General features: G+C 38.5%; 1 protein-coding gene and 2 pseudogenes across 4 annotated transcripts in view; 1 reads left to right on the plus strand and 2 right to left on the minus strand.

Moving 5' to 3' along the window:
- UGDH (UDP-glucose 6-dehydrogenase) overlaps nt 1–20,082 on the plus strand; it is a 31,183-nt gene extending 11,101 nt beyond the window's left edge. For 3 of the 4 annotated variants that reach the window (XM_006088498.3, XM_014455624.2, XM_023753646.1), the window contains 10 exons: nt 6,800–6,901; nt 9,187–9,387; nt 9,499–9,696; nt 10,398–10,545; nt 13,558–13,652; nt 15,378–15,508; nt 16,134–16,267; nt 16,778–16,869; nt 16,981–17,091; nt 19,563–20,082. In XM_006088498.3, the coding sequence (XP_006088560.1) occupies nt 6,800–6,901; nt 9,187–9,387; nt 9,499–9,696; nt 10,398–10,545; nt 13,558–13,652; nt 15,378–15,508; nt 16,134–16,267; nt 16,778–16,869; nt 16,981–17,091; nt 19,563–19,673 (1,323 nt within the window). In that variant the 3' untranslated portion in view covers nt 19,674–20,082. The remainder of the gene's footprint in view (nt 1–6,799; nt 6,902–9,186; nt 9,388–9,498; nt 9,697–10,397; nt 10,546–13,557; nt 13,653–15,377; nt 15,509–16,133; nt 16,268–16,777; nt 16,870–16,980; nt 17,092–19,562) is intronic. The other variant, XM_023753648.1, reaches the window with a different exon arrangement.
- On the minus strand, nt 1,031–1,157 carry LOC111825971 (annotated as a pseudogene).
- A 2,747-nt stretch (nt 20,083–22,829) lies between the features above and the next one.
- On the minus strand, nt 22,830–22,941 carry LOC111825975 (annotated as a pseudogene).
- Between the last annotated feature and the right edge of the window lie 348 nt (nt 22,942–23,289).

Consider the following 23,289-nt stretch of genomic DNA (forward strand, 5'->3'; position numbering starts at 1 on the left):
ACATGCCCAGGTCGTGGGCTCAATCCCCAGTAGGGGGTGTGCAGGAAGTCTCTGACTTCCCAGTGAGCCAAAGCAGCCCAGCCTAGGCTCTCCTATTGCTTCTTCTATGTCCTTCCTTGTTTCAGGGCCCTAAGTATGTTTTTGCTGCGGTTAATACATTCTTGCTTGCTTTTCTACACCTTGTGTCTTGATTGAAATCTTTTCTTCAAGAAGACAAGAACATGCCCTGACCGGTTTGGCTCAGTGGATATAGCGTCAGCCTGCAGACTCAAGGGTCCCAGGTTCGATTCCGGTCAAGGGCATGTACCTTGGTTGCAGGCATATCCCCAGTGGGGAGTGTTCAGGAAGCAGTTGATCGATGTTTCTCTCTCATCGATGTTTCTAACTCTCTAACACTCTCCTTTCCTCTCTGTAAAAAATCAATAAAATATATTTAAAAAATAAAAAAAAAAGAAGACAAGAACACCAAGGTCTCCTCCTCTTCCCAGTAACAGTGTGGGCTGAGGCCACTATGTGTTTTCTGTAAGAGGGAACGGGACCCATGGCCCTCTTCGGTAAGTGCTCTGAAACTCAGCTGGGGCAGAGGTGTGAGGGCATCTCATCCATTGCTCATCTCATGCATGACAGGTTACTGTTAGACTTACCTTTCCTAACTACCACTTTGTTCAGAGACCTGCCATGCTCTCTACTTCCTAATCCACAAGTTGGAACTCTGCCCACAATTACCTGCTCCCCCCCCCCCACACACACACACTGGTCACCCTTTTCTATGATAGCTTTCCCACCCCCTTTCCCTTTATGGCCCTATCCTGCTTTATTTTCTTGCCACTATCTAAAATTGTCTTGCTTATTCACATGTTTAGCTGTGCCAGCTTCCTCTCTAGAATGTAAGCTCCATGAGGAAGTGCCAGAAGCCGGTCCATCCTTGCTGCTCGACACAGTCGCTGCAGGGAAGAAACATCCGCACAGCATATGTTTCAAGGGACCTGGAGTATACGGCATACTGTTCTTAATATGTTTGCTCACCTTCTTGGCGCCATGTGTTTTAACCAAGGTCACCTCTCCGAAAAAAAGCTTCCGAAATCTCTTGATGTCGATTCCACACGTAGAGCAATCAAGCTGCTCTACGTGTGCCACTCACGACAGAAGCCCTTTTTTTATTATTTCTTGATTTTAGAGAGAGGCAGGGAGAGAGAGAGGAAAAAGAGAGAGAAAGAAACATCGATTTGTTATTCTACTAATTTATGCACTCATTGGTTGCTTCTTGTATGTGCCCTGACCAGGGACTGGGATTGGGCCCTGCAACCTTGGCTTATCGGGATGATACTGTAACCAACTGAGCTACCTAGCCAGGGCAGAAAAAGATATTTCATGCAAATAAACAATACTTATATCAGACAAAATAGACTTTATAATGAAGACTATAATAAGAGACAAAGAAAGACATTACATAATGATAAAGGGATTAATCGAACAAGAGGATATAACCATTGTAAACATTTAGGTCCCCAGCATAGAAGCACCTAATTATATAAAGCAAATCATGATTGTAGGTATAGGAGGAAATGCCATAGAGAAGCAATGAAGAATTTCAGAGAAGGTAAACCAAATACCAGAAGAGTTTTTTTTGTTTTGTTTTTTAATTTATTTTTATTGATTTCAGAGAGGAAGGTAGAGGGAGAGAGAGATAGAAACATCAGTGACGAGAGAGAATCATTGATCGGCTGCCTCCTGCACGCCCCCTACTGGGGACCGAGCCCGCAACCCAGGCATGTGCCCTGACCGGAATCGAACCCGAGACCCTTCAGGCTGCAGGCCAACACTCTGTCCACTGAGCCAAACTAGCCAGGGCATATCAGAAGAGTTTTAATAGTGCAGATGCCATAGAGATGTATGTCTTGGTTATGAGTGACTAACACAGTGAAGAGCACATAGTAAGTGTTCAATAAATGTTTGCTGAATCAATTGGTAAGCTGTCAACTATAACAAATGCAGGAGAAATAAGGGCTGAGACATATTCATTAAATTTTGTATAATGGAGGGCATTATAACTTTTGCAAGAATAATTACAAATGATAGGAGCTTGAGGGTGAAAGTGTAGAAAAAAAAGTAAGACTCTTAAATTTAATTTAGAAGGGGGTGGTCGCTGAAGAGGGGCACAGGGTAAATGCAATGATTTTATTTATATTTGATGATCGAGCTCGTTAATAAACTAAAGTAAACAAATCACATAGAGAAGGAATAGTCAAAAACGTAAGAAGAAAGGGCTAATTGATGGAATAATGTAGACAGAGCAGAAGGATGGGATCAAAAGCACAAATGGAGGGATTAGCCTTAAAAATTTCTTCTTGGAGACTGAAGGGAAGCAAACAAGGATGGAGAAACATATAGACCAGTGATGGTGAACCTTTTGAGCATTTTGAAAAACCCTAACTTAACTCTGGTGCCGTGTCACATATAGAAATTTTTTGATATTTGCAACCATAGTAAAACAAAGATTTATATTTTTGATATTTATTTTATATATTTAAATGCCATTTAACAAAGAAAAATCAACCAAAAAAATTAGTTCGCGTGTCAGAGGTTTGCCATCACTGATATAGACAGTTTTGTTGGTGGGGACCTGAAATAAAGATGACTGACATTGGTAATCTTAATTGTCTGGAATTGAGAGGTAAAATATTCTGAAGAAGATAAAAGGGATAGTGTTGGATCAAGGATTGTGAATAGTAAAGAGCAGTACAGGTGCTCCTCGTTTTATGAATGGGGTTACATCCAGATAAACCCTTTATAAGTTAGAACTATTATAAATCAAAAATGCATTTAATATACCTAATGTACTGAACACCATAACTTAGCAAAGCCTAATTTAAACGTGTTCAGAACACTTACATTAGCTTATAGTTGGACCGTTATCTTGAGTTCTATCTCAAGAGCAATTGCCTTCCTTTTCTCACCAGAAACAGTAAACACAGATGTTTCGTAGACTTGATGGGATGCAAAAAACAATATCCAAAAAACACTGGCGAACACGTTACACTGTAGAGCAGGGGTCCTCAAACTTTTTAAACAGGGGGCCAGTTCACTGTCCCTCAGACCGTTGGAGGGCCGGACTATAGTTTAAAAAAAAACTATGAACAAATTCCTATGCACACTGCACATATCTTATTTTGAAGTAAAAAAACAAAACGGGAACAAATACAATATTTGTATTTGCATGTGGCCCGCGGGCCGTAGTTTGAGGACCCCTGCAGAGTATCTCTCATGGTCACTGCTGCTGAGCAGTGTATTGCTACCTTGGGAAGACATCAAAGTTCAAAGTACAGTTTCTACTGAATGCATATCGCTTTTGCATCATTGTTCAGTCAAAAAGTTGTAAGGTGAAGTCCTGGCCAGGTAGCTCTGTTGGTTAGAGCATTGTACCGATAAGCCAAGGTTGCGTGTTTGAACCCTGGTCAGGGCGCATACAAAAATCAACCAATGAATGCATAAATAAGTGGAACAACAAATCAGTGTTTCTCTCTTTCTCTCTCTCTCTCTCTCTCTCTCTCAAAAAAAAGACTTATCAGGCCACAATGAAAACCCAACGAAATATACTTAAAGCCCAGGAGTTTAAGTTTACTGTGGTTCTTTCTAATCTTAAAGGCTTATATTTTATGGGTCAAAACTATATTAATAAACAATAGTCATTTTGTATTCCATGAGAAATAGTAATGATTTCTAATGTAAATGTAGTACTAAGTTACTTAAGTTTTTACTCAGAAAATAATGTGGCAGATACTGTTAATAGCAATTAAAACATTCTGTTTTGTGTTACCATATTTATTGAATAGTCTGCCTTTTTTGTTAACATTGTTCATCAAAATAATTTAATAACTACTTTTTAAATTTAATGTTTTATTGATTCTGTAATTTGATAAAGATAATAACTACTTTTTATTTTTATTGATTTCAGAGAGGAAGGGAGAAGGAGAGAGAGAGATAGAAACATCAATGATGAGAGAATCATTGACCAGCTGCCTCCTGCACACCCCCTCCTGGGGATGGAGCCCACAACCCAGACATGTGCCCTTGACTGGAATCGAACCCAGGACCCTTCAGTCCGCAGGCCGATGCTCTATCCACTGAGCCAAACCAGCTAAGGCATTAATAACTACTTTTTAAAAAACAAAATGAATAATTTGCTTTTCTTTTTCTGAGTAAAATTAAAGATAATTTTACCCTGTGAAAGGATTTGAGTTTTTTTCATAAAAAGTATTATATAAATTCTAATTACTAATTATGATAATTACATAATGACTCTAATTAAAGAGGTAGAACCTATATTATTAATTGCTTCTGCATCACTTCTGAAGATCTACAAATATCTCATTGGTTTTAGCAGAGTAATGTAATTGTTAATTTTGAGGTCTTACTGAAGCTTAGTATAAATTCTGCATTGCCTTAGCTGGTTTGGCTTAGGGGGTAGAACATCGGTCCGTAGACAGAAGGGGCACAGATTCGATTCTGGTCTAGGTCACATACCTCGGTTGCTTACTCAATCCCTGGCCCCAGTCAGGAGGCAACCAATCGATGTGTCTCTCCTCTTACATCGATGCTTCTCTCTCTCTGTCTCTCCTCCTTCCTTCTACTCTGTCTGAAAAATCAGTGTAAAAATATTCTTGGGTGAGGATTAACAAATAAACAAACAAAAAGCCCTGGCCCATGTGGCTCAATTGGTTGAGCATCATCCTGTGCACTGAAAGGTCGCTGGTTTGATTCCCAGTCAGGGCACATACCCAGTTGCAGGTTCAGTCCTCAGTCTGGGTGTGTACCAGAGGCAACCGATCCATGTGTCTCTCTCACATTGATATTTCTCTCTCTCTCTCTCTCTTTCTTCCTCTCTCTCTCTCTCTCTCTCTCTCTCTCTCTTTCTTTCTCCCCTTCCCATCCCTGAGTGCGTGTTCTGCCTTCCTCTCTCTCTCTAAAGTCAATTAAAAAAACATATTAAAGAAATTCTGCATTGCCCTAATTTTAAGTTAATTTAAATACAGTATTAGGAGATTATACATAGGACTGAATTAAATTCCTCTGCAAAATCCCATAACCTTTTGCCGAAACCGGTTTGGCTCAGTGGATAGAGCGTCGGCCTGCGGACTGAAAGGTCCCGGGTTCGATTCCGGTCAAGGGCATGTACCTGGGTTGCAGGCACATCCCTAGGAGGAGATGTGCAGGAGGCAGCTGATCGATGTTCCTCTTTCATCGATGTTTCTAACTCTCTATCCCTCTCCCTTCCTCTCTGTAAAAAATCAATAAAATATATTTAAAAAAAAAAAAATCCCATAACCTTTTAGTCTGATTTTCCAGAATCTAGTCAAAATAACCAAGGAAACATTACTATGATTGATTATACTATATTCATGGTTCTAGTGGTTCATGTATTTTGCTGGTCCTAGTATATATTTTAGTCAAACTAATGGAAATTGAATTTACATTTAATACTTCCTCTAATTGCTTATGTTCAAAAGCCTCCGAACCATGAAGAAAAATAAATTGCTTCTGGATATATCTCTAAACCCGAAGCCCTGAAGTGGCTTTTTACTTTGCTATATACACAGATAGTTTTATAAACATCCATAATATTGTGGGCATTGTTTGAACCTCTCCGCCAAGAAAAGTAAACGTCAGTGGTTTAGGTCTTTTTTCTTTTCTTTTCTTTTTTATTATGGAAAATTTCAAATGTATTAAAAGCAGAGAGAATAGGGTAATGAATCCCCATATGCCCATCACCCTGTTTCAACAATTTATCAACATGGCCCAGTCCCCCCTCCCAAATACCACCTTCATGATTATTTATAATTTCATCTATACTTATTTCATTATGTATCTCTAAAAATAATTGTTTTTTAAATGTAAGCACATCTCCATTATTACTGATAAAATTTTAAACAATTTCTTAATATCAAGAATTCTTATACATGTTCTTCCTCCCATAGTTTATTTGAATCAGGGTGCAAGTAAGATCCAGACATCCCAACAGATTCGTGTCACCTAAGTGTCTTTCAAGACCACAATATTTTAATCTCTCTTTCTCTCTCGGTTTTTCTCTTTAGTTTATTTATTGAAGAAACCAAGTTGTTTATCCTGTAGAAATTTTCAGTCTGGATTTTGCTTATTGGACTGGTCTGATCAGATTTAGTTCTGATTTTTTTGGGGGGGAGGGGCAGGAATACTTGTTAGGTGGTGCAGCACAGCTTAATATTCTTAACATTACTATATCTCCTGTTAAACTATGAGAAAAGTAACAATTCTCATTAGAAGTGTTTCTTACAGTATGACTTAGAAAAAAATATATTAATGTATGTGTAAATAGTGACTTTCACAACCAGTTGTATGGCCTAAATTCTTGGAGGTAAAAACCTATATTATATTCATAATGATAACGTGAAATCAAATGTTTGCTTGAACTCACAGAAGACATTGAATTTCCTGATAATTGTCTTGATACTCAGAGTTAACTATTAACTCTTATGAAATAATCTGGCACATGGTAAACAATGACAAAGCATTAAAATAAGCTGCTGCTTTAATTGTGGGAGGTTTAATTTGCTTTACTGAATAATGTTAAATAATGTACACTTTATGGCTTTTGGTGTATGATCTTTGATTTTTGTACACAGGTGTTATTTGAGAGCGAGTCTAGACCTTTAACTTACAATGTAAACTTTTCTTTCTTTAACACATGTAATTCTATACTCTTAAGTTATCTCATATAACTGGTAAATAGTATGTACAGCTCCTTTTCTTTTTTTCTTTTTAGCCAGGACTAAAAGAAGTGGTAGAAGCCTGTCGAGGAAAAAATCTATTTTTTTCTACCAATATTGATGATGCCATTAAAGAAGCCGATCTTGTATTTATTTCTGTAAGTATTTTCCTTTGCTGTGTGTTTTTAATGTATTCTTGTCTGTACAGACGTTTCATTTTATTTTAGTAGTAAATGCATTGTAGTAAGCCACAGCATTGCTTAGGATAGCATTATCCAGTTGAATTTTGGTTGTCACTGACTTTGTCCAACACCTTGCCAATCCCTATAATCATTTGGTCAAATATGCCATAGATCATTGAACAAATAAATTCAGAGAAAGTTCTAGTTTGAGATCTAGAATTAGGAAGTGCTGGTAATGTGTGAGCACATATGGTGATAGTATTTTATTTCATCATTTTCCCCCCTCTGGTTGGTGGAGGTGAGGTAAAGAGAATCGGGTGAAGTTTGCTTGCAAACTTACAGGCATCTCCTATCTAGATGAATTTTGTTCCAGAACTCATTTTAAATTAATTTGGAACTTGGCATCTGTTGGTTAGGTTGTCAGGCTAGCCTACAGACACCTTCAGCTCATAGTATGGCTAAACTGTTGCACCTTTGTAATTAAAAAAAATAATAGATTCAATACTTGGGAGTAAACTCTGATAATCCAGTATTTGAACCAAGGTAACTTATTTCTTGCTGTCCTGGTAATCATCTACTCACATATTCTGTGTGTGCAGGTATAGTTACCACCGATTGGTGTCTGAGCTAGGATGTTATAGGACTCAAGACCATTAGGGCCTTACAGAATAAAGGTGAAGCCAGTGGCGTGAGTTTTGACTGGGTCCCATGTGATAAAGGGAAGAAATGTCATGAGGTCCATCTACCCTCTAAGCATATTGTTAATGACTATAAGTTAAAGAAAGGGTGTTTTCGGACTGGTGAGACAGAAGCAGTACTGTGAAGGTATGTGAACTCCAGAAAAAAAGTGGTAATGAAGCCAATCTCTCTCCCTTTTTGGCCATTTTAATTACTTCAGAGCAATTGGTGCAGCTTCTATGACTCACCTACCCATCCTCTACTTAAGCTTGCAGGAGGAAAACCATCTGATCATCTCCCATCTCTGGCATGTTCTGCCTTATCCAGTGATGGCGAACCTATGACACACGTGTCAGAGGTGACACGCAAACTCATTTTTTTGGTTGATTTTTCTTTGTTAAATGGCATTTAAATAAATAAAATGAATATAAAAAATATGTCTTTGTTTTACTATGGTTGCAAATATCAAAAAATTTCTATATGTGATACGGCACCAGAGTTAAGTTAGGATTTTTCAAAATGCTGGCACGCCGAGCTCAAAAGGTTCGCCATCACTGGCCCTTATCCATTAGCCAGCCATCATTTCCCTTCTGTACTCCGTTGCACCGTGGCTTCATGACTTATTCTTTTCTTAAGTTGTTCTATACATATAAACAAGTTTTTCTTTCTGCTTTTCACTCCTCAACTCAATCCTCAAATTTTTATTTATTTTGGCTTGATTTCTTTATTTAGTCCCCCATTAGGTTATAAGCTTGTCAAGAGAAGAAAATTGGCACTTCTTCCTCCTGGTTCAGAAATTATTCCTGTATAGAATTTTATAATTTTCAGTGTACTTCCAGTTTTTTTTCTTCTTCTACTTTCATTTTTATCAGAGTGTTATAAAACTCGTGTGTTAGATTTTAAAGAGTGTGTGATCCTGAACAGGCCATTGAGGCAAAGGCAGCCACACTTCCCCAAGGTTATGTATAGAGCTGAGCCAAAACTAAACGCCTAGACTCTGGGCTCAGGATTTATTTTTCTTTCTGTTTGATAGTCTTTGTCTACGTGGTATTGTGTATGCTGAAAATGCTAAATGATTCTTAGCTTTAATGAGCCAAGAAGGTATTTGTGAATGATACTGTAAACATTTTTAAAAGCTATTGATATCGGTCTATAAAGAAGGATAGTTAGAAAGGAATTTAAAGACCATGGTAATATATTGCATACAATGAAGAGAGGAAAAAAGAGAAAATTTACATTTCATTTTAGATTGTGAAGTCCTTTAGGATAAGAACTGTTTCATTCATCTTTATAGCTCTAGTACTTTTTTTAGCTTGGAACTTGCCTGGCTTGGTGTCTGACACATTTATGGTAGTTCTCAACAGAAATTTATTGAATGAATTCTCCAGAAGCTTCAAGCTATTCCTTCTGGTGATTATATTTATAAGATGTATTGTTTTTGAGGAGCGAATGAGGATTAAAGTCAGGGCTACTGATGACAGGTAACTTCCCACTTGACTAGCTAATTGATGGTCCATGGCCTATCTTGAAATCGCTGAGTATCTCACAGATAATCTGTTCTTAATCCCGGATACTTTCACCAGGTGAACACTCCGACAAAAACCTTCGGAATGGGGAAGGGCCGTGCAGCAGATCTGAAGTACATTGAAGCCTGTGCTAGACGCATTGTACAAAACTCACATGGGTACAAAATTGTGACCGAGAAAAGCACGGTTCCTGTGAGGGCAGCAGAAAGTATTCGTCAAATATTTGATGCAAACACAAAACCCAACTTGAATCTACAGGTATAAAAAAGAGGAAGCATTAGAATCTGGTTTTTCATATGTAAATATTGATGTCTTAAATTTGTTCACAGTGAATTCTAGCTTAAAATTTTCTTTGTATTGGGATTCTAGGTTCTGTCCAACCCTGAGTTCTTGGCAGAAGGAACGGCCATCAAGGACCTAAAGAACCCAGACAGAGTACTGATCGGAGGGGATGAAACCCCAGAGGGCCAGAGAGCTGTGCAGGCACTCTGCGCTGTGTATCAGCACTGGGTTCCAAAAGAAAAGATCCTCACCACTAACACTTGGTCTTCAGAACTTTCCAAACTGGTTGGTACATAGCATTCAACTCTCCATTAACTTAAGGCCAAGGATTTATTTCTCTTATAAACTGTTAGGTTACACAGCTACTTTCTTAATATTAACAAAAGGTATCCTTTTGAAGATAATATTCTTATACATTATGAAATAATTTTCACAAGGGGGATTAAATATTCCCCCTTATATAAAATACTCTGGAAAATTCTATAATTTTAATAAAATTTAAGAAAATGGAGGGTAGAATAAAAGTATTTTTTAAAGTCGCCCTAACCGGTTTGGCTCAGTGGATAGAGCATCGGCCTGCAGACTCAAGGGTCCCAGGTTCGATTCCGGTCAAGGGCATGTACCTTGGTTGCGGGCACATCCCCAATGGGGAGTGTGCAGGAGGCAGCTGATTGATGTTTCTCTCTCATCGATGTTTGTAACTCTCTATCCCTCTCCCTTCCTCTCTGTAAAAAATCAATAAAACATATATTTTTTTAAAAAGTATTTTTTAAAGTCATTCCCTTCTTTTACCCTCTTTCACAATCATCTTCTTTTTCTAATTAAGACATTTTCCCTTAGCAACCTATCTATTGATTCCTCAAATTGAGCCCATCAGTAACTTTTATATCTCCCTCAGTAATTTGCATCAACACAATGAAATATAATCCAGATGTATAAAATTGCTATTTTAGCTTATCATAGTTTTCCTTTTCTTATTTTTTAAGGCAGCAAATGCTTTTCTTGCCCAGAGAATCAGCAGCATTAACTCTATAAGTGCCCTCTGCGAAGCAACAGGAGCTGATGTAGAAGAGGTGGCAACAGCCATTGGAATGGACCAGAGAATTGGAAATAAGTTTCTGAAAGCCAGTGTTGGTAAGCTGAAAATTTCAGTACATAAAGTGGGTTCATTTAGCTGGGTCTATAAATTTAAGGAAGTCTCGCCCAGCTGGCGTGGCTCAGTGGTTGAGCGTCGACCTATGAACCAGGAGGTCATTGGTGGATTCCGAGTCAGGGCACATGCCTGGATTGCGGCCTCAATCCCCCGTAGAGGAGCAGGAGGCAGCCGATCGAGGATTCTCATCATTGGTGTTTCTCTCTCTCCCTCCCCCTCTCTGAAATCAATAAAAATCTATTATAAAAAAAAATACATTTGCCGAAACCGGTTTGGCTCAGAGGATAGAGCGTCGGACTGCGAAATGAAAGGTCCCGGTTTCGATTCGAGTCAAGGGCATGTACCTGGTTGCGGCACATCCCCAGTGGGAGATGTGCAGGAGGCAGCTGATCGATGTTTCTCTCTCATCGATGTTTCTAACTCTCTATCTCTCTCTCCCTTCCGCTCTGTAAAAAATCAATAAAATATTTAAAAAAAAAAAAATACATTTAAGGAAGTCTTTGTTTAACTTAATGCCCTTAAAATAATCATTCCATTATACATGTAGCCTTCAGCCTATCAGGAACTTATTTTTTTTTATAATGTATTTTTATTGATTTCAGAGAGGAAGGGAGAGAGAGATAGAAACATTGATGTTGAGAGAGAATCATTGATCAGCTGCCTCCTGCACACCCCTTGCTGGGGATCGAGCCCACAACCCAGGCATGTGCCCTTGACCGGAATCAAACCCGGGACCCTTCAGTCTGCAGGCCAACACTATCCACTGAGCCAAACCAGCCAGGGCTATGAGGGACTTTTTAAGTGAGGTAACAGTTACTTATGTGGTTTAATAATTATTGACCGATTAGTAGGATAAACATACTTCAGTGTCTTAGAAGGAATAAATTAGTATTTAGTAAGAACATTTAAGAAGAATAAGTTTGGGAGACGACATAAAAAAACCTCAAGTAATATCCAAAGGAAGTAGCAAAAATTTGCTATCATTTGCTCTTCTTAAGAATATACTTTTAGAAATCTGGCTTTGATCTTCATTATTTCCAGATTCTGTATTTATGAGTTACCTTACTCACTAAAGTTTATTTCTAACCTCCTAATCAATCCTCAGGGTGCTTTGTGGTCATTTGCAGAAATGAACAGAGAAGCAAAAAATTTGAGTCACCTGACATACATTCCCAGCTAGAGCTGAATAAGGCAGTGCTCTTGCCTTCCTGTTTCAGCTTTCATACTACAAACATGCACTGTTTTTGTGGTTTATTAAGTTCCAAGGGTTTTGCATTTTTGTGCTTTTTGGTTATGGTTTCACTGTTTATAGTGCATCCAGGAGAAAATATATGTGGTTAAGCTTCATTCCTGCATGAGTGATAGTGCTGATGGCTGTGAGTTCAATGTTAATGAATCAATAATATGTATTAAATAAGGTGTCTCTAAACAGAAACATATAAAACAAGATTATTGATTGATTGGTTGATGAAAATGTGACCAGAAGCTCATAGGAACCTAACCCTGTATTTCATCTAGGAGCAGTGCTACAGTATTTGCTAATTCAGCAATCTGTAGAACATAACTACCAAGTAAAATGAGAACTGATTTGATTGTATTTTTGGATATAAGTAAATAAGGTTGATGTAAAAGTAAACAGAGCCTCTTTAAAAAAAATTTTTTTTGTAATCCTCACCTGAGGATATTTTTTCCAATGATTTTTAGAGAGAATGGAAGGGAGAGGGAGAGAGGGGATGGCGGGGCGAGAGAAAGATCGATGTGAGAAAGACACATTGACCAGCTGCCTTCTGTACGAGGGCCGGGGATCAAACCTGCAACCAGGTATGTGCCCTTGACTGGGAATTGAACTCACTACCTGTGGGCTGATGCTCTAACCATGGAGCCCCACTGGCCAGGGCGTAAACAGAGCCTTTTACACATTGGTCCATAGGGCAGCCTTTCTTGTATTTCCAGGACCTTATGCCATTTTCCAATACTGGTCTCCCTGGCTTTTTGTATCTTTTTGATATTTTTCTTCTAGCTACCATTTAATAAAAATAACTACAATTTACTGAAGCTATATTGTGCACCAACTTCAGATCCAGCACTTTATATATCTCATTATTAATCCTTACAACCTGTTACAAAGGTGCTGGTATTTTCTTTATAGAGGTAATTGAGGTTCAGGGACATTTTGCAACTTGCTCAAAGTCATACAGCTACTGAGTGGCTAGGTGTTTCTGACTCCAGAGCTCATGCCATCCCTCACTGTATATGGCATTGCACTAGAATAGGGGTGGGCAAAATATGGCCTTCAGGCCAAATCCGGCCCAGTTTATTTTTGTAAATAAAGTTTTATTGGAACATAGCCCCAACCATTTTATTACATATAGTCTATGATTGTTTCTGAGCTACAAAGGCAGAGTTAAAGAGTTATGTCAGAGCGCTGGGTGGTACTTCTCAGTGATTAGAGCATCAGCCTGCGGACTGAAGAGTCACGAGTTCCATTCCTGTTCAATGGCATGTGTGGGAGGTAACCAACCCATATGTCTCTCACTTTGATATTTCTCTCTCTCTGTCTCTCCCTCTTCCTTCCATTCTCTCTAAAAATCAATGGAAATAATATTGTCGGGTGAGGATTAACAACAAAAGAAAGTTGTGCCAGAGACTGTATGGCCTACAAAGATTTAAATATTTGCTACTGGCTCATAAAAGTTTGCCACTCTGTCTGTGCTAAAGTTAGATATGTGGGGCAGTTAGACGACTGAGAAAAAAAATAGAAAATATGAAAATAATAAAACTTCAGCTAGAAAATTATTTGGGGTTTATTTATAGAATTGATTAGTTGCCAGCAAGTTTCACACAATTTGTAAACCCACTAATTTTCCAGTATTCAAATTTTAGTATTTAAAATCCCAGCATAGGTCCTCTGATTTAGTATGACAAATTTGTCATGATTCAGTTTTGTGGTATCCTAAATGAAAATATTGTCATTTTCTTTTTTCTTTCTCTAGGTTTTGGTGGGAGCTGCTTTCAAAAGGATGTTCTGAATTTGGTTTATCTTTGTGAGGCTCTGAATCTGCCTGAAGTAGCTCATTATTGGCAACAGGTATTGATCTTTATAGTCAACAACTTATGATTAACTTCTAATTAAAAATGTCACCCTTTGTGAAATGTTTCTGATAGGATTTATTTATTCCAGGAACTCAACTATTATTATATTCAATTTTTAAATTTTAGGTTTATTTACTGGGTTTCGGTGTTTTTTGTCTCTTGCTAATCAACTGTGATAGAAGTTTCTGATAAAGGAGTATTTCTTCTAATTTTATAACTAAATTTGCTCCTAGAGTAAAGCAAGAACTTGCTCAGTGTTCTTGTTTACTCTAAATTGTAATTATTTATCATTAAATGCATAAAATCAAAATAAAGGAAGGATCTGTATTATAATGATTTCATGTGGTTTGCATAGGCTGATATTTGTCCTGTCCCTTTGAGCTAAAATTAGAGACCTTCTCAAATTGGAAATAGAGTTAACATTTATTGAGTCCTTACTCTGTGCCAGACTCTCTCTTTTTTAAAAACAAACAAACACATATATTTATTTTAGAGAGGAAGGGAGAAGGAGAGAGAGATAGAAACATTAATGATGAGCGAGAACCATTGATCGGCTGCCTCCTGCACACCCCACACTGGGGATCTAGCCTGCAACCCCAGGCATGTGCCCTGACCAGGAATTGAACCTGTGACCTCATGGTTCATAGGTCAGTGCTCAACCACTGAGCCACACCAGCTGGGCCAGACTCTTTTTTAAGTGCTTTGCCTAGTCCTCATTTATAGTGCTTCGCCTATATTTATAAGTGCTTTGCCTAGTCCTAATATTATCCTTCATTTATAATGAGGAAATTGAAACTTACAGATGTTAAGTAATTTATCCAAGATACCAGCCAGTATATGTACCTTTCCCAAATATTTTCCCAAGTTTGTAGTTTTTCAGATTTCAGCAGTGGGTAGGAATGTCAGGAAATACACATTTTAAAAGATGGAAATGTATACTCAATCCCACACGATAGCTTTATCTTACTGTCCATTGGGGGGCAAATGCAGATAAAGGCTTACTTTTCCAACACTTTGGGCTCATTTCCCATTCTCAGGATACAGCCCCTAGAAGCCTAGAGCCTTAAAAAAAAAACCAAAAAAAACCCACACACACACAGAAAAGTAGTCTCTTTCCTTACATTCATTTGGTCGAAGTCTTGTTTATAAACTTTTAGGAGAAAAACAATTAGGTGATCAGAGACTTTTTACCCATAACATTTAGTTAAAAACTGCCAAATGTTCATGGTGTTATAGTTCATCCAGAGGCAGCTGTAACTCTGTACAATGTTTGACAGCCCTCTGTCCACTTTCTATTCACACTCAATTGTGGTGAGGGGTGGGAGTAAGCATATGAGGAAGTACTTGGGGTTTGATTGCTTACAGCCCTCCTTCCACAGGGTTTGGAGAAGTTAGCTAGCAAGAACACTGCTGCTATGTGCTTATTTAGGCTGGCCTCATAGCTGGACCTCAAATGCTGTGTTCTCCATCTTTACATCCATCCCAGCCTGATGCATGGAAAGATAAGCCAAATGAAAAATACAAATTTAGTATGGCTTTAAAGAGGGGGGCGGGGTTTTTTGTTTTTTTAATCTGTAGATACTAAAGCGGTTGGCTAATCTTTGTCTCCTGTTAATTTATAAGGCTTGGATTCATACAACAGTTAGCATCATAAAACTAAGCAATGTATGGCACAAGCAGTACCTCTTCAGTCGTTGCATAATTGTACATGTAATTCCAGGTCATAGATATAAATGACTACCAGAGGAGGAGGTTTGCTTCCCGGATTATAGATGGTCTGTTTAATACAGTGACTGATAAGAAGATAGCTATTTTGGGGTTTGCATTCAAAAAGGACACTGGTGATACAAGGTATTATTAGTTCTTTAAAATATTTCAATCCCTTTGAGAGTGTTAACTCCTTATCTTATCCTGGTGTTTGACTGGTGGATGAGTGTGTAAAACACCTGTGTGTATATAGTATAAAGAATAAAAATAAAGTGAACATCCATATCTTTACGAGATATAGAATCTTACCTGTACAGAGTGGGCAAAAGTAGGTTTACAGTTGTTCATATGGAAAATAATACAATAATTAATAAATATAATATGGGGGGGGGTAGGGGAATTGAGTAAAACAGAAAAAACAACTCATGGACACAGACAACAGTGTGGTAATTGCCAGAGGGAAAGGCAGTGGAGAGACATGCCTGACAGTTTAGTGGGGTGTAAATGATAGACGAAGACTTGACTTGGGGTGGTAAACACAGAATACAGTGTACAGTAATGTGTTGTAGAATTGTGCACTTGAAACCGTATAATTTTGTTAACCAGTTGTTGCCCCAATAAATTCATTAAAAAGGAAAAAATATAAGAGTAAACTCTGTTTCTTATACTCACAATTGTAAACTTTTGCCCCGCCCTGTATATTAAATGCCTAAGGTATGAGAATATATGCCATTTAAAAAGCTTAACAACACTGGGTTTTTTTCATCAGAGAATCTTCTAGTATATATATTAGCAAATATCTGATGGACGAAGGTGCACACCTCCATATATATGACCCAAAAGTGCCAAGGGAACAAATAGTGGTGGATCTGTCTCATCCAGGAGTTTCAGAGGATGATCAAGGTAAGGCTTTGAGTCTCATGAATCACTTTGAGTATTGGTTGGCCTGTTTCACCATCATTTCTCTAATGAAACCCTTAGGCCCTGGCCAGTTTGTTAAGTGGTTAGAGCAGGTTCTATTCCTGATCAAGGGTGTGTTCCTTGGTTGCAGGTTTTATCCCCATCCCTGGTAGGGGGCTCCTGCAGGAGGCATTTGATGTGTCTCTCTCACGTCGATGTCTCTATTTCTATCTCTGTCTCTCCCTTCCTCTCTCCCTCTCCCCTCCCTCCTCCCTTACACTCTCTCTAAAAATCAGTGATTTTTCCTACATATTCTAAAAAGCCCCAGAGGCTCCAAGCAGATGCTTCTGGGGGCACCCCTGGGGTGCTTCATGGCCACCTCATTCCCCTCACTCACACTTCAACTGGACCATTCCATTTCTTTCAGGCCCTCAACTCCTCCTGCAATCCTAGTGTTAAAATGCACAGTTTCAAATAACTCCTTTCCTATTGCCAATTTTTTTTTTGTTATAGTGTCCCAACTTGTGACCATTTCTAAGGATCCATATGAAGCGTGTGATGGTGCCCATGCTGTTGTTATTTGCACCGAGTGGGACATGTTTAAGGTGAGGTGGCGAAATGGCATTGGGGAAAATTGTAGAGGTGTTCTAGTACCAGTTGGGGTTGAATATGTGCTCATGCGTGTATTCTAACTGCTCCTTTGGTTGTCTCTATAGGAATTAGATTATGAACGTATTCACAAAAGAATGCTGAAGCCAGCCTTCATCTTCGACGGACGGCGTGTCCTGGATGGGCTCCACCATGAACTGCAAACCATTGGCTTCCAGGTAATCACGGCCTAGACTGGTGTTATGTTGTTTGGCCTTTTGCTTTCCAATGGTGTTGCATTTTAGTATTTTAATATTTTCTCATTTACAATAACATGACTCTAGGGCAGTTCTCCGGGAAGTCTCTATGGGATTTTTGTAACTATTCTATTCCCTCCTTAAATTTATGATCTAGCCTTAGCCGGTTTGGCTCAATGGATAGAGCATCAGCCTGAGGACTGAAGGGTTCGGGTTCAATTCCAGTCAAGGGCACATGCCCAGGTTTCGGGCTCAATCCCCAGTGGGGAGCGTGCAGGAGGCAGCCAATCAATGATTCTCTCTCATCATTGATGCTTCTATCTCTCTCTCTCCCTTTCTCTTCCTCTCTGAAATCAATAAAAATATATTTTTAAAAAATGTATGATCTAAAGGTCATTCAGTCTTGGTCTCCCTTACATAGTAGCTAAAGTTATTAGTTGCCTATCATATAGGGACAAAATGTGCCCTGCCTGACCTTGTATCATAAAGATCATGAAAAGATAAAAAAAAATTTTCCTGTAACTGCCAAGGCTGCTTTGCTAAACTGTCTGCAGCACACGGACTCCTCAGAGGCCAGGTCTTTCATTCCTACACAAATGACTGGAAAACCGCAGACTGCAATGTAGTTGCCACGTGTTGGTATAGGATCCTATGCCTTCTGAATTCTGAAACCGTCCCAGTGCTGAGAGAGGGCTGAAGGAGACCAGGGAGCTTCAGTCCTGGCCCTCTGCTTCTTCAGTTTGTCACTTAACTGTGGAATGCTTAGAGAGCTGACAGAAACCTCTGCCCAGAACAGAACGTTCATATGTTGCATTGATTTCAGTTCTACCAGGCGTCCTAAGATTAGTAAGAAGGAGCCACTTTCTGTTTCCTCACAGCAGTGTATAGGGGGCGGGAGGCCAGGTTGCGGTGGGGGGAGGGGGCGGTAAAGAAATGTGCCAGGGGATTGCTGTCAGCATAGGCCCCTAGCAGAGTGAAAGCAGACAGAGTTCAGAGCTGGCTGTGTGCTGAGAAGGCCTCATCTCCTGTTAAAATATCAGATCTGGTTCTCTTAACCTTCACCGAATTGTTGAAGCTCTTTCTTATTTAGAATTGTGTTCGATTCTCATTCATGAGAGATTCACTTGCAGCAAGAATCAGATGGCAGCCTCGTCTGTTAACATTTCATCAAGGACCTTGGGATTCTTCTCTCCCACCCCTCCTTACTGAGTAACAACATGACTTCCCAGTCCTTACTGAAGTCAGCAGTGTTATTTTTTAAAGATTATTTGCAAGGCATAGACAGACTTTCTCTCATTCCTGTTGAACTCATGTAAGGGAGAAGATGTGTGAAGGGTATATATTACAAATGAGTTTTAGTTCTTATAAGTTAACTTTTCCTAGTAAGCATTTTATTTTATTTACTTATTTTTAAATATATTTTTATTGATTTCAGAGAGGAAGGGAGAGGGAGAGAGAGACAGAAACATTAATGATAATGCCTCCTGCACGCCCCCCACTGGGGATTGAGCCAGCAACCCGGGCATGTGCCCCCGACTGGGATCGAACCTGGGACCCTTCAGTCCGCAGGCTGATGCTCTATCCACTGAGCCAAACCAGCCAGGGCTCCTAGTAAAAACATACACTTACCCCTCAGAGGCCAGGTCTTTTATTCCTGACCAGGAATCACACCATGACCTCCTGGTTCATAGGTCGATGCTCAACCATTGAGGCACACTGGCTGGGCAAACTTATGACTATTAAAGAAGCAATGTCTTTAAAGTTAAGATTGATGATTTTGAATATATGGAAAAGAGTTTTAAATGTAATATCCAAAATACAATTTGACTTTATTCATTGAAGGTTGACTTGTATGCCAAACACTGTTGAGCACTTAATCTAATTCTTCCCACAACCCTTTGAGGCAGGTGGTAGTAGTAACATTTATAAATAAGGAAGAAAAACCTAGAGAGCCTAGGTAACGTAGTAGGATTCCAACTGGGCCCTCCAAACTCTAGAGCCTGAACTCCCAAAAACAATGCTACTAGAGCTTCTGCAAGTTTTTTAGAATGAGGGAAGTGGGCATGAAAACAGAGTATGAGAGAGAATGTGAATTAACTGGAGGCTAGTGTCTTAATTGCTTCCATATGTGCTACCAGAACAAAAGCAGCATATGATTCTCTGCTCTGTTTGAGGCGGGGGGAGGGGGATGTCTGCTGTTGGGACTGGTGGAAGTATCTAGATATGGAGTATCTAGATATGACTATGAAAAGTGGAGTATACATGGGATTGAGAAACATAAAAAATAGGCAAGGAACCAAAGATCTTTCATACCAACTCAGACAACTTGGAAAACATTTTCTGCTTTCCCCTTATTATACTTCAATATAGAGTTTTTACATTTATGTGTTATACTTGTTAGTTTTCTTTCTAAAATCTCTCCCCCCCGCCCCCCCCCCCCCCGGTTTTTCTAGATTGAAACAATTGGGAAAAAGGTGTCTTCAAAGAGAATTCCATATGCTCCTTCTGGTGAAATCCCAAAGTTTAGTCTTCAGGATCCACCTAACAAGAAACCCAGAGTCTAAACATTGTCATTTTTATTTGTAATTTTTTGGTACTTCAGGATAGCAAATATCTACCTGATATTTAATGGTAAATGAACCAAGTGTTTTTAAGGAAAGAAAACTATTTTTTTAATAATCAATTTATATTAGCTCTGTGGGAATCAGCATATCTAGTAATTATGAATCTAGAATATTTTTTACATATTTTTATAATATTGTTACCTCAGTGGTTGGATGAGTGGCAAATGATCATGTTGGCTTTAATGGTGTTGGTTTTTGTAAAACAAAAATTAAACTTCAAACACTTTTTACTTTACACAATACCCATAGGCAGCATTTTAATGTTGTATTATAAAGGGAAAGCACTCTTCAGTTTTTCTGATTATCGGTTGGATGACCTGTCATTAAATATGTATTTAAAATCATAAAATTGCTATGCTAATTACTGGGCAACCCGGTTAACCTGTCCGACAGTGTCGTGGAGACTTAGAGGTTCTGGCTTCACTGGGGAAAGTGCTTCCCAGACCGTTTGTCTCGATGACAGTTTCTTAGGAGGAGGATGCAATGGGCAGAATGGGGCCTTTTGTGCTTTTTCTTTTTATTATGCTTCTAATATTTTTCCTGTGCTTCTGTGTTAGAAATAATCCTTTTGTCTAATGAGCTGTGTCATTGATTTTTAAGCCCCAAAAGGTCATCACTGCCCTAACTGGTTTGGCTCAGTGGATAGAGTGTCGGCCTGCGGACTGAAGGGTCCCAGGTTCGATTCCGGTCAAGGGCATGTACCTTGGTTGCGGGCACATCCCCGGTAGGGAGTGTGCAGGAGGCAGCTGATCGATGTTTCTCTCTCATCGATGTTTCTGGCTCTCTATCTGTAAAAAAAATCAATAAAAAAAAAAAAAAAAATATATATATATATATATATATATATATATATATATATATATAAAGGTCATCACTGCTTATTTCCAATCAATCCAAATAAGCTTAAAAAGCCTTTTTTTTTTTAACATGAAGAGAACATCAGTGGTATGATCTATATAATTTCTCTTCACTTCTCGTTTTTCCTCACTGATGATTCTTTTTTTAGTTCGAGAGCCAAAAATATTTGTTACCTTGACTTTGCATTTTTATTTTTATGATTTGTTGCAATTTTCCTACTTTTTCTTTAAGTAGGAAAATGGATATAATCTCATGTATAAACTTAAAGACGTAGATTTTACAAATTATGGATAGTTTAATTCTAAAATAAGAATATTTGTATGTGTTTCCACATGCTTTTTTCTTATCTCTTGTTGACTTATGTTTGATTGTTTTCTGTTTTATTATTGAAATGTGTCAGATGTCCATTTGATGCTTATGCTCTGCTAAGAGGGTACAAAGCTTAAACAGATACAGGTCTTATCCCTGAGGAATTAATGCTGGTCAGTAAGAACACAGAGACAAATATAGAGATAAGGACAGAGACATCTGTACAGATATCAAATATATAAATAAAATATTCTGCATAAACAACTGTGTAGGTGTATTTTTGTCACAGTGCAAGTAACTGAGTTATGACAGTCTGACATTAGAAAGGGAAAATATCACTTCTTTTTTGAGAAAAAGCCATTACATCATACTTGCAGATGATGCAAGAAAGGGAGGGAATGTAGCAAGTAGACCTGCTATCAGCAAACTAGCTCATGAGCCAAATTTGGCCAGCCGCTTGTGAGCTAAGAATGTTTTTTACATTTTTACGTAATTCCATTTAGAATGGTTATATAAGTCTCCAATTTTGCCCCTTAGTTCGAGAAGCCTACAATATTTGCTATCTGGCTCTTCAATGAAAAGTTTGTAGACTCCTGAAAGAAACAAACAGCAGAGTGTTTGAACATAAAATGAGCCTGCCCTAGCTGATTGGCTCAGTGGATAGAGCGTCGGTTTGTAGACTGAAGAGGGCACATACCTCAGTTGCAGATCTATTCCCTGGTTGGGGCATGTGCAGGAGGCAACCAATTGATCTCTCTCTCTCTCTCTCTCTCTCTCTCTCTCTCTCTCTCTCCCTCTCCCTCCCCCCATCCCTTGTACTCTCTCTCTCAAAAAAATAAAAAAGATGAGCCCTCACGAGATTTGAAAGTGAGGATGAGCTTATTTATTAGAATTTGCTTTACATTTTTGCTTGAAAATATTATATTCTGTTTAATAATTTTATATTCTAGTTAAGGGATTATAACCCAAAAATGTCTTGCTAAAGCAGATAGAATTAGGCACTCGTTTTTAGTTGTAGCATGCTTCAATGCCTAGAATTGGTTTTTTAAAATGTGTGTAAAATACTGCCTTAGTTGGTTTGGCTCAGTGATTGGAGCATCAGCCTGCGACTGAGGGGTCTTGGGTTTGATTCAGGTCAGTTGCAGGCTCAAACCCTGCCCAGTCAGGGTGTGGGAGGGAACAAATCAATGTGTCTCTCTAGCACAGATGTTTCTGTTTTCCCCCCACTCTTCCACTCTCTCTAAAAATCAATGGAAAAAAATACTCAGGTGAGGATTAACAAAACAAAACAAAAAAGTGTAAAATACTGATTAAAAGGTAAGAGAATTGGTAAGTGGAGGAAAATGGGCAATAGATGGCTTATAGAGCCTTGTAAGCTTGATGTTTGTGGTGGGGAGGAAAAAACCCAAAGCAACTGGGGAGGTAACTTAGTACAGCTATTTGAGAACTTTGTGTGAAAAGTTGCAAGAACGTGGTTAGCCTTTTCTTCCCCTAATAAAATTAAAGACCACTAAAAAATGTGATATGTGGTTTCTATTTTTCTTAGCTAGTATTTTTGGTGGGGCCAATGTATATTGGTGAGATTATTAGCCAATAATTAAAACAGAAAATCATACATAAAAATGGTTTTAAAAAATCATTCAAATAGATACAGTGTACTCTCTAGAAATTATCTGTTATTCCACTTAAGACTTTCAACTTTAACCTGGCTGGCGTGGCTCAGTGGTTGAGCATCAACCTATGAACGAGGAGATCACGGTTCGAGCACATGCCCAGGTTGCGGGCTTGATCCCCAGTAGGGGTCATGCAGGAGGCAGCCGATCAATGATTATCTCTCATTGATGTTTCTATCTCTCTCCCTCTCCTTTCTCCTTTCCTCTCTGAAATCAATATATATACTTATATATATATATGTATGTATATATGTGTGTGTGTGTATATATGTATATATGTATATATATATATATATGCTTTTTTCAATTAGCAATAATCATGCCTCAGATAAAACTCATTGGCTACAATATTGCCACTGCACAAAGCTGAAATCAATAAAAATATGTTTTAAAAAGGTTTCCGACTTTAAATTTTTAATGCATTATCTACTAGCATGTGATACCTTGGTTAAGTTACCTGCAGACCTTATTTTCCTCATCTGTAAAATAAAAGTAATTCATTTCTAACTCAAAAAATTGTGATAAGCCCTAGCTGGTTTGACTCAGTGGCTAGAGCAGGGGTGGGCAAACTTTTTGACTCGAGGGCCACAATGGGTTCTTAAACTGGACCGGAGGGCAGGAACAAAAGCATGGATGGAGTGTTTGTGTGAACTAATATAAATTCAAAGTAAACATCATTACATAAAGGGTACGGTCTTTTTTTTTTTTTAGTTTTA

The sequence above is a fragment of the Myotis lucifugus genome, unplaced genomic scaffold, assembly GCF_000147115.1.
Source record: "Myotis lucifugus unplaced genomic scaffold, Myoluc2.0 scaffold_48, whole genome shotgun sequence".
Lineage (NCBI taxonomy): Eukaryota > Metazoa > Chordata > Mammalia > Chiroptera > Vespertilionidae > Myotis > Myotis lucifugus.